We start from the raw sequence: 12,307 nt of genomic DNA on the forward strand, positions 1-12,307 counted from the left end.
CTCATCCAATTCATCGCAAATTGACTTGGAAAGAGTGATCTGCATTACATAGGAAGGGAGAGACTAGAGGACATATTTTACCCAAGTCAGACGCTTTCCATTGATAATTACTCAATCTCATATGCCAAAACTTGTAATATCAAGTATGTGCATACTTTTAAAAGAAGTAATAAATGTATCTAATAATTTAAAATAAGATTAATAATTTAAAAAAATGTACCCCAAAGGTAGTTCGAGGACAGTCCAATCAAAGAAAGGTGTATGCATGTGTGCGCCATTTCAATGTTGCACACATGGTTATCCAAGCGGTTTAGTAAGTGGAAGGCAAAAACTCTATCTTTTGCATCAAGACTTACTCTAGCTAAATCGGTTATCCAAACAATGCCTAACTATGTGATGCAATAAACTTTGATGAAATTGATAGGAAGTGCAGGAATTTCATTTGGGGAGATAGTGAACCGAATCCACCCTATTTCTTGGGAAAAGCTTTGTATTCCTAAAAAGTTTGGTGGATTGGGGTTGCATTCAGCAAGAAACATGAATAAAGTGTCCTTTATGAAAGCTGGTTGGCAATTATGTAATAACAGATCAGATCTTTGGGTTTAGAGCAAAGTACAAATGCTGAAACGACATAATTCCTCGAATTGACAAGAAGCGTAATGGTTCAAATTTCTGGAGAGGGTTGTGTCGGAACTGGGATCAGGTTAGTAACAACATCACTCTGGCAGATCCTGCTCAAATTCATGCTGAAGAAAAAGTGGTTTGGAAGTTGAACAGTGATGGTATGTTTTCTAATGCTTCCTCTCATGCTTCTCTAACTAATCAACAATTTGTGATGAACATGAATGTTTTTCCGGTTATTTGGAGAGCTAAAATTCACGGTTGATATGTTTTCTTTGGCTTATTGTGAGAGGTGCTAATTTGACTAATGTTGAACGCATGCGATGAGGAATGACATTTGACCCAACTTGCCCAATTTGTAATGTTGATATTGAATCCTCTTTACACATTTTTCGTGACTGCCAATTTGTTATGAAACTTTGGCAGCAGCTGCTGAGATGAAAGAATTTAAATAGTTTTATCCGAGGCAACATAGTTGAGTGGATAGAAACTAACGTATTTGATAAATCGTGTGAGTGGAGAATCAAATTTGTGGTTGACATTAGATTGTGTTTGGAAAGCTAGGAACATGATTGTTTTTGAAAACACACATAATTCAATTAGTGAGTTAGTGAATCAGGTATCTTGCATAACACATGAATTGGTGGAAGTGAGTAAGTTGAAAAATTCTCGTTCTCTTCTAAATACTGAGGCCACGAAATCTGATACTTCTTGAGTCTGCCCACCTTTAAATTGGGTGAAATTAAATTGTGAAGGTGTGTGAATCAAGGTGGTTTAAGTGCAAGTTGTGGCGGAGTTATCCGAAATTCGGACGAAGAGTTTATCTCAACATTTTCGGTGAGGTTGGAAGGTTGTACCATTATCACAGTTGAACTTCTTGCTATTTTTCACGGTATTAAATTGGCTCTAGATAAAGGGTATAATCAAATTATTATTGAATCAAACTCCAAGGAAGCAATTGATTATCTCAGGCGTGGAACTATAATGTCTTGTGCATTTAGTACTTTATTGTCTGATATATTTAGATTGATGTCGGTCATGGAAGCTATCAAGATTGTTCATGTCTACCGAGAAGCAAATAAAGTGGTGGATGCTTTAGTTAAATGGGGGCTTAACTAAGATACTCCGACTCACTATTTTGAGGTTGTTCCTAATTTTTGTAAAAGTGTTTTGCTAGCCGATAGAGCTGGCACACTCTCTCTTTGATAGGTTGTTGTTTGATTTTGGGGGTGACCCCTTTTTCGTCATAAAAAAAAAAAAAAATCAATGTTGTATGTTTTAAGGATAATGATACTTGTATAACCAATTGTGACAACTTTCATTTTCTCTCTTATTAGTCAAAAACAATAGAGAGAGAATAAAAACATATTGTGAGAATGAAAAATGGTTGTCAAAAAGTTGTCACAAAATGACTGTACAGATATGATTTCTCATGTTATAACTAAAGTAAGTTTGACGAAACCCGGCAAAAGAACTTAATCAATAGACTAAAATTCACTTTTGATCGCATTTCTTTTTTAGTTTAAGTTTATCCATGTAGCTTTTCATTAAATTGTGTTAGGAAAATTCACACCGGTATTACTTTTGCAAACTACGGAACCATTTCTTAATTAAAGAACAAAAAATTCAAGTTGAAATTACAAAATTAAGATAAGAGACTATTTGTTCTAGAGACAAGAACATTTTAGCTTAAAATGTGAAAAAGCAGCGGTCCAAAATCAAGCATAGACCGGTTAAATGGACTATAGGACAAATAATTTAGGGAATCCTTTTTAACATCGTCCCTTTATACTAAACAAATTACATTTATTTAATTTCACAAATTTTATCTTTTGTAGTGGTGTAAAAGTGACCATCAATAGTTAATGGAGATAGCCCCCATATGACCGGTTTCAGTACGCATCCAAATTATGCGGTCGTTAACTTGCACCTTAAAGCAATGACCCTTTAATTAAATATAACCAAGATATACTTCTAAACTAGCATATGTCCAGTCAAAGATTAAATAAACTCCACTTGATATGCTTATTCAGTCGGCATCTTTAAGAGTCAAAGGATTGGTGAGTTCAGATTCAGTCAAAAAGGACAATAATTGTAATTGTCGAGGAAATCTCAGTCTCTTCTAGTAACTGTTACATGCACCTACCCACCTGCTTTAGGAAAAAGGTGTACTCACTCCGAAATGGGTCTCAAATCAGAGTTGAAATTGAAATTAAAAGGAAGAAAAGGATGGAGCCAAAAGAAAAAAAAGAGAAATAACCATGATATGTAAAACCTAACTAACTTCAATCCCCTTTTAAGCCACAACACTATCGAAACTAAAGATCATAAATAAGCAGTGGAAAGTTTAGCAAGCACCAAGATTCGTTTTAATAAACCCAGGCTTTGCAGTGCTTATTTTCAGACACGGAGGAGAAATCCAGCAGCCTGTAAGTAAAGATCTTTCGATGACAATATAATAAAGTAGTTTACGTATCAACTGCGGTCATTGGAATGATGCTTCTATCTTCATTTTATCATGAAGGGTGACCACCAAGTTATGGGCATCATCCAGAAGCTTCCAAACATCAAGGTGTCCTGCCATGCCATTGCATTCCGTAAGGATATCATCCATGCTGCTATACTTCTCAAGGATCAATTTCCTTCTTTGTAACACTGAGGCTGCTATTGCAAAAAGCAATAAATCGTCTGTTGGTGGAGCACGCTGCCTAATTCTGCTCCAGGCAGATTTCCCTATACCAGCTCTGATTGCTGCTTGATCTGCCCACATTACTTCCCAAAGGCAGAGAGTCTGTTCAAATGTCAACTCCCTTCTGAACAATACTACCACCATCCTGTAAACGAAAAAGCAATCCTCAGCCTGGAGCTTCTCCAAATGCCTAAACAGGTGGGAATCCTTAAACTTGATTATTTTTGCAACTATATCAAGTTGCCTTCTAATACCCACCTCATCAAGCCTGAAATTCTGCCTGGCCTTTTTCATAAATCCAACAAAACACCAGAATGCCTCGTGATCTTCTGATACAACACTAATTATAGGAGATAACAGATCGCTCATACCCTGGCAGTAGCCAATTTCAGGGTCGTATAGTGCATATGCTTCAAGAATAGCAACCAATCTAGCAGCATGAAAAATTCTGCCAGAATCTAGGTGACCATAATCCTTCAAGCCAACAGCCTCAGCAGATCGATGTGCCCTACTTTCTGGAACAACAGCTTGAGAGGGAGAGTATGGCATCCATTCTGCATTGGCACGTACTGCATCAAGTCGGATGATCCGTTGCCATGTGGCAAAGTCTTCCCTACTTCGTAGTGTTGACCCACCTTTCATTTGTGAGGGAGAAGAACTATCCTTAGAAGTTGTCTTGGCATTGTTCTCTTCCAGACCATCATCAGAAGGAAATGTCTGAAATACCTCGGGACTTTCTGAGGAATCCGAGTCAGTGGAATCTGTATCGAGGGCAGAGGCATCAGCGTTGCTGCTGCTGGGAGCATCATCTCCTTCCAACAGGGAAACGGATGGATCATCTGAATATTCAAAATCTGGGCTCTGTTCCCCACTGGAAAGGGATTCTCTGGCACTTGCTGCCTCTTCAGAACTAGGAGAACCAGAATCTTGAATAAAACTCACACCATCTCCTTCATAGTTGACTTCACCTATGTCAATCAACTTAAAGCTCCCACTGTTGGATTTTAGCAGTTGTCGGCATTGTCTGCGGAGTTTCTCATACTTCTTTCTGTGTTCAAAGATTTAGAATAAAAGTAACAGTATGTTAAACTGAACAAAAGGATAAAGGGAAGTACAAACAAAAAGTTTTAAAGACCAAAGAAATATGATGAATCAAGCATGGATTGCATATAAACTTGTAAGCATACCTATTTTGAGTTCGTATAACATCTCTTTCTTGTTTGGTAGTATCTAAATCATATCTGTTTAATCGAAAAAGTAATCAGTAACCATATAAATGTCTAAATAAATGAAAATAGAAAGAAAAAAAATTGGAGGATAAATTCAAATAACAGAAAATATAATAAATGACAAGGTAATCAATATTCATCCTAATGCATAACATGAAGCAGAAAAAAAATATTAAAAAAAATTGACAGACAATCTTGTTCATTCCATCACACTGAATTTTGAAAAAGAATAAAAAAAAAAAATAAGTATGAAAGATCAAATACTAATGGGAAGCTTTAAATTTTGCTCAATCTATATGCAATGCCGTCTTTAGAAGACGTGTTTGTCTAAAAATCCATGCATCCTAGATGCACCAAATAAATAAACATCATTTAGAAGTGAAACGCGAAAGAATGCTTACACTCCAAGTAGGAAAGGCCAAACTTCAGCTCTGATACTAGGATCAACACCCTGCATCAGACATTCATAGCATTATCAATATCAAAATGAAACACCAAAAGCCACTAAATTGAAATCTAAACAGATAAATAAGTAAACTCACTCCGCTGCGAACTCTTTTCAGGAATTTCATTCCACGATCGCGGATTCTCCCGTCGGGGGCAAACAAGCTTTTCCATTGTTGAGGAGAAAGGACACGTTTTCTTTTTCGGCGTGACCACGGTGATTTAAGACGACCTCTGAAATTGTCACAAAGAATTACTCGTTACTACTACTGCTTGAATGTAAATAAGTTTTGGAACAGAGAGCAGGCAGAAAACATCATTTATGACATTTAGGCGAGTGAAGAAGTACCCAGAAAAATATATTATTTCATTTTAAAAGCATGTCACAATACTCCAGTGAAATAGATATACTTGGTCAAGCTTTGTACCCAAAAAAAAAAAAAAAAAAAAAAATATATATATATATATACACACTTGCCCAAGCCAATTGTGGCTTTCTACAATCACATTGGAAAAAAGTGGATACATATTTTAGCATTGAATTACAAATTTATGTGAATAATCATTCTCACAGATTTCATACATGTATCATTTCATTACTGTTAATGGATTCCACACTAAAATATTTTTATGTATAGCTATCTTGTTTCCATAATGCTAAAATGATTAAATGCATTAAGTTCTAGAAATCCTCAACTTACATAGACAATATAGTAATATGCCTCTATAAATGTATATATGAAATCAAAATACTGGTGAGTTTGGATTGGCTTATGAAAAGCTTATATGGACTTATCTACCGACATAAATAAGCACTTGACAAAGAGTTTGAGAGAGCATATGGAAAAAAAATTAACTTGTTATGAGGGAGGGATGAACCAAACTATTACAAGCAAAAATTTATGGGATCTGATTTAAATAGAGTAAAGAAAGAGGGCAAAAAGTAAAAAATTGTCCTTGAAGACTTGTGACACATCACACATCAACAACCAGAAAATATCTAGAATACTAAAGCCTAAAGAATTGTAATGCTTGATACAACATGATATATTTCCTTAAATCAAGTTAAACACCAAAAGATTTGATTTTGTCCAGAAAAAACATTTCTTTCTTAAATCTCCAAATGAACATACTCACTTAAATATGATTTATGCATAGATCTTCCTTCTAGCATAGGAAGATCTAAGCAAAATACAAAGCTAGAAAAGGGTTTTGGTATCCAATCAAGATCACAATCATCACAATCAAATTACATTTTCCCTAAACATGGTAATTTATCATAGACAACTTGATTTGACAGGACTCAAGTTATATAAAAATCAAAAGGATAAAAAATCCAAAACAAGATAAAAGGAGCTTCAGATTGAAGAAATCTAATTACACGCAAAAAGACAGAAAAATAAAATGCCGCAAATAAACCAAAATAGAGATCTATCTCCCTCTAATTATCTAGTCCTTTTCAACCCTTCTTCCCCTTTCACATAAAAATCAAAACTTGTTTTGTTTTTCATTCTTGAAAGCATTTCAATTCCACAAATTAACCATTTCTACACACTCAGAACAACACACAAGCGAACAAAACGCCCCAAAATTAGAAACACACATGCTGATTAATCTAAACTGACACTGATAACAAGATCGGTGTTATCGAAAATTCGAGATCTGGCGCGAATTAAACAGAACAAAGTAATAGAAAAAAAAATGAAGTGAAAGAAAGAGGAGAGAGAAGAAAAACTCACCGATCAGAGGATGAACAGGAAGCTGGTGAGGAAGAAGAAGAAGAAGTAACAACGAATAAAACCGAACGCAAATGGATCCACGATGAATTCGATGATGATGAAGAAGGAGATGAATTATTTGAAGATGAATTGTTACTTCTTCTAAGAGGATTCATCTATAAATAATTCCTTCTATATTCACTTTGTTTACAAAATCGGAACGGAAAACAATTTCATCTATGCTTGAATCAGAGTGAAGAATTGAGCTAGGGTTTTTGAGATTGCGATTCGTTCATTTGAGGAAATTTTGGTGTTTACCTACTTGCACCATAGAAGAAGACGGCGACGAGAGCGATGCCGGCCACCGTCGTGAAGAGCACCGCCGTAGTCGGAGAGGTGGCCACCGTGCTCATGAAAGTGAACTTGGCAGCGGCGGCGCCGTCGGAGAAGAACGGAGTTTCGTTGTTGGCGTTCAAGTTAGTGGAAAGGAACATGGAGGAGAGGGGTTGAAATTACTTGAATACCCCTCCACGATTGTTCTTCGTTTTCTTCTTCTTATGAAATGATTCCGCAAAACGTGTTTTTGTTTGAGAAGTGAAGATGAAAACAAACAAGACTTTGTTGTTTTGTTTTGTTTTGATTTTGAGGATTGATTGAGAAGCCACTTATTTTGTACTATTGCTTTGTCTCTCTCCCACTATGAAGAGAGATAGATAATAGAGAGGGAAAAAGAGAGAGAGGAGTGAGATGCAAATGAAAGAATCTCCTTTCCCTATATGTTTGTTGGGGAGAGGTTGTTTTGGCTTTTTTACTTTCCTAGTAAGGGGAGAAGCACTGCAATAATCACTACTCTTCTCATTATCTTGTAAGTGATTCTTAACGAAAACGATTAGTTAACTCTTCTCCTTATGTTGTAAGCGATTCTTAATAAACAATGAGGATGAGTAAAAGAAAAATGTATAATGTATGTTTTTAACTTGACATCTTATTTATTCATCTTTTGAGATATAAATATCTAACCATTAGATCAATTGAATAAAATGATGTTTTTAACTTCAAATTAAGTATTCAAACTTCTAAATGTAGATAGGATTTTATTTGTTTGATAAATTATACTTGTTTAGTAAAATAATAAAAATTGTTTTGAGATGACTATGACTAATCTCCCTCGCTACTCTACTCACTATTTTTTTCCTTTTGAATAATACTCATTACTTGCCTTCTTTCTTTGGCCTTTATTACAATATATAAGTTGCCTTATAAATTATAATTATGGGTCAGAATATTTATATAGGAGTAAAGCGATTTAAGCGTTGAATACGTATGTCACATGCCAACCCTCCTCACTCCATCTGCTGCTTTACATGCGTACTCATCCACCAAATACGTAGTACTCCGACAAGACAAATACGTAACTTTAGACTTTTGCAAACAATGTTTACAAATATTTTTTATCGGAATGGTTACAAATATTATTCTCAAGGATTTTGTCTTCTTCTTTTTTTGTACGAACAATGTCGTGTATTATTTTTATTTTTATTATTTATTTCAATTTCTCAATATTTATATTTTTTTTAGAAGAATATTTATATTATTTAAATTTATGTTTTAATATATATTTGTAAGTTTGTAATTAAGAGTTTAATTAGTACATTTTATTGAAGTAAAATAATTATACAATAACAGAATATATTGATTAAGTTTTTATAATTAATTATTTTGACTCGAAGTTTTTTTAATTTATATCGGAAAGAAAAAAAGTGTTTCTAAAATCAAATTAATTCAGGAAAAATGTCTAGTTGAAGAGCCCGTAATTACTTTTTGAGTCATTATTTTATCGAATGAGTTCTCCTTAAATTTAAATAAGAAAAATGTTGTCATAAGTAAATGAGTTATAAAAGAATAAAAATCAAGAGTTTTTGTATGAGATGGAGACAAATTTCTTTCAACTTTTTATAAGGTTATGCGTTTAAATTCAATCTTGAGAATACAGTAATATTAAATTGGCTTAATAGCAGTTTTCGTCCCCTAACTTTCACGAAGTTGCGATTTTGGCCCTCTAAAAAAAATACAAAACCGCCGCCTAAAATTTGCAACTGTCGCAGTTTTGGCCCCTCAAGGCCAAAAAAAAAATAAAAAAATAACATGTGGCACCTCATTTAGGGTGTCACGTCAGCGTAGACCGAGTCAAAATTGGCCTTGTGGACCAAAACTGCCACATGTGCAAAAACTTAGGGGGCGGTTTTGTAGTTTTTTCTTAGGGAGCCAAAATCGCAACTTTGGAAAAGTTAGGGAGGATAAAACTGCTATTAAGCCTATTAAATTTTATGAGAAAAAGTTTTATCATTCATTTGGGTGCTACCTGATCTGAGGGATTAGTCTCCATCATTACATGCAAATTATATCTGGTTCAAATTAAAAAGAGTTATGCAAAAAAATGGCCAAAATATGTATTACGGTAATTATGTTAAAATTGAGTTTATATTATGTTGTTATTATATGGCTACTCGCTCATCGGCTAACAATGGCTTGATATGTGATTCTTTTGGGCAACTTCGGCAAATGTTCCATTGTAATAATTTTTTTAACAAGTGTTTCATTATAATGTTGAAACTTTTACTACTATTTTTGTCGAGTTTTGACGTCTATAATTGCGCCTTAAGCTCGTTAGTGATAAGAATATTACTTCCCTTTTTATGGAATGTGATCCTAAAGTTGATATTCGGATTGTTCGACATACTTCAACTCATACGATAATCCTCGTTTACTCTATTATTTGTCTTATCCATCTTCTAAATTGAAATATTTGTTGATGTATATAAGGAGTTCAACATGTGTGTTAATTTGTCATTTTTTGTTGCCGACTTTTTTTTAAAAAAATGACAAAATGAAATATAACAACCAAAACGTTGAGTCCTACCCAACACAGGACATATATGTACTAAAGAAAATACTCAGAAAATGTTCAAACCATTACACACAGTAACCAAAATAGAAAGCATGAAACTGCAACAAGGAGAATAAAAATGACCACTTCCAAACACACAAGGGAATTAGTCCAACAAAAATAAAAGTCAAATGCAAAATTAGCCTTTTTTTTCGCCATCTTATATATATTTATCAACATGGTTCATGCTTTTGGACTCGATCTCTTTTTTCTTCTTTAACTCTTAAATTTCGGTTTGATGTAATGGGATATAGTATCCCTAGATTAGATTAGATTTTTTTTTATAATTTCATTGTCCTAAAAATGAAATATAATTGACGTGTTTTAGTTTTTTTAATTGGTTAGCACTATTATATTGTAAATAATATTGTTTTAATTATATAATTAATTTGCCTTACCGCAAGTGTAAACTTCAATGTCATCTTTCCGTAAACAAAAAATATATATTCAATGTCATTTTCGGCCTCAAGTCATGTTCTTGGATTTTAAATTATACTCAACAATATACAATTCTGCTTAAAATATTACCATGGTAAGTGATGCTAAATATTTTATAAGATGACGAGGTTTTAATAGATTTTTTTTTTTGTCAAGTAGTTCAATGGCTAGAAAAATTCATCTTAAAGGTGAATAAGTAGAGTGTCTTGGATTCGAACTCTGACCCCGCATAAAATATGCATTATCTACACTATTCATATTCGAACTGTTTAAAGTATAGATTTTTCTTGACAAAGCTTAAAGTATAGTTTTGCCATGCATTTTGTTTGGATTTTATCGTCTAGGCCATTACTGGACCAAATACTTTCAATGTTTGACTATATAACCTTAAGAAACAAAGTTTAAATCTCACTCAAAAAAGTTTTAAAATGGACATTACCACCGCAATTAATAATAATTTTTCTTTCCTTAATATTTTTATTGATTTTTTTAAAATAAAATCTTTAATATAATTTTGCATATCATTCAATTCTACAAGAAATTGCAAGATTTATAGCTAACTGTGCAATAAAACATTTTAAATATGTTGTTAGAACAATTAGATCCACTATTACTTTAAAATACACAATTAGATCTACTAGTTAAAAAAAACAGAAAATACCAATTCAAAATTGATTCTTCGGGTACACTAACTAGTTACAGGAAAAAATATATTTTGACTTTTTTAAGGATTATTTTTACTTGTTTTTTATACTAATAGAAATGTATATTTTTAGTTTTTACTCACCATACCACTTCAAATGTCACTTCAAATGTCATTTTTATAGTATTTCGTAACGTATAATAACTAATGTAAAATGTACGGTTTTCAAACTATATTAATGTCAAGATGATATGATTAATGTAATACATTTTTATCATATGAATATTTCATTATTTTTTTTATTATTATGATATAACTTATTCGTACATATTTTAGTCGGTAGGACCCGTGCGGAGCACGGGTCGATGGTCTAGTATATATAATTTTCTTAGGGGCGGGAATAAATGTCTCCATCATTAAACCTATATTCTCTACATTATATATTTTAACGATTTTTTTTATTTATAGTGGATAATTGGAGATCATTGGATTAATAGATGTTACTAGAGAAGATTCAAACTGATTTGATTGTACTTAATACAAGGGAAATAATGTTTTTTTTAAAGAGCCAGGGAAATAATGTTATTGCAAAAGAAAGCTTCAGAGTGACTTTAATGCTAATTTTTTAAAAAATATATATTGAATTCAAATTTTCTTATGACTTATGAGTTGCTCAATTCAACTATAATGACATGAGTTACTTAGTTAAGCGATACTGAGTTATTAACCACCTTCATAATTTGTTATGCCCAAACAAACATAAAAGTAAGTTAGTTTTTGAAAGAAGACACAAAAGTAGGTTAGTACTATCAAAATGTGTTTGATCATGGGCAATACAATAATAATAACCTTACCCTAACATTGCATTTTCATTCAAAAGGAGTTTGAATTTGGTCAGAGAATACCACCGACTTGTCTAGTAATCCAACCGAATCTCATATCACTTTTGGTAAACATGTTAAATATGGTACTCCCTCCGGTCCTATTTATAAGAAACATTTGACTTTTTTTATTCATTGTATAAATGATGTATTTGGTCTATATTCTATACCAAGTACATCAATTACTCAATGAATCTGAAAAGTTAATTTTTTCTTATAAATAGGACCGGAGGAAGTAATAGTTTTGTAGAAAGGTTAAATAACGCTTGAAGTTTTTATTTGTTTTTAGCATAGCACGGTTCTACCAGCTTTGCAATTGGCCTCGATAATTTTAGCCATCCAGAATATATTTGATTGGGTTCTTTCAGAGTAGCACTTCGGTGCCATTAATGGCATGGTGCCATTAATTTTGGTTCATAGAATCTTGTGTCATTGCATTTGGTCCATAGAATCTTGTAAACATAAACATGTGTCAAAATTTTATTGGCTCTATGTCACTAAAGTTTTTCCCGTTCTTTCAACCGCAAAAGTTACTATCACTTGTCTTTATTTATTTTTTTTACAAAATCACTCTGTACTACTTATTCTTAATGACAAATAGGATGAACTAAGTTATCTTATGATATCTAGAAAACAAAACGAAAATGCATAATTTATCTTAAAAATAGAAATTCACTAGCAACATTGTATTAATGGA

At 32.9% G+C, this 12,307-nt stretch overlaps 1 protein-coding gene across 1 annotated transcript; it reads right to left on the reverse strand.

Annotated features, from left to right (window-relative positions):
• Positions 1-2,888: 2,888 nt before the first annotated feature.
• Positions 2,889-7,324, reverse strand: LOC146941407 (Ypt/Rab-GAP domain of gyp1p superfamily protein). The gene is given in 6 exon segments (XM_085755172.1): positions 2,889-3,127; positions 3,130-4,358; positions 4,498-4,551; positions 4,941-4,990; positions 5,082-5,217; positions 7,020-7,324. Coding segments are annotated over 6 exon segments (1,683 nt in total). The 5' UTR covers positions 7,196-7,324; the 3' UTR covers positions 2,889-3,089.
• Between the last annotated feature and the right edge of the window lie 4,983 nt (positions 7,325-12,307).

This window comes from Medicago sativa, chromosome 3 (genome assembly GCF_051527215.1).
Source record: "Medicago sativa cultivar Bolivia chromosome 3, Bolivia_mono, whole genome shotgun sequence".
In the NCBI taxonomy this organism is placed as follows: domain Eukaryota; kingdom Viridiplantae; phylum Streptophyta; class Magnoliopsida; order Fabales; family Fabaceae; genus Medicago; species Medicago sativa.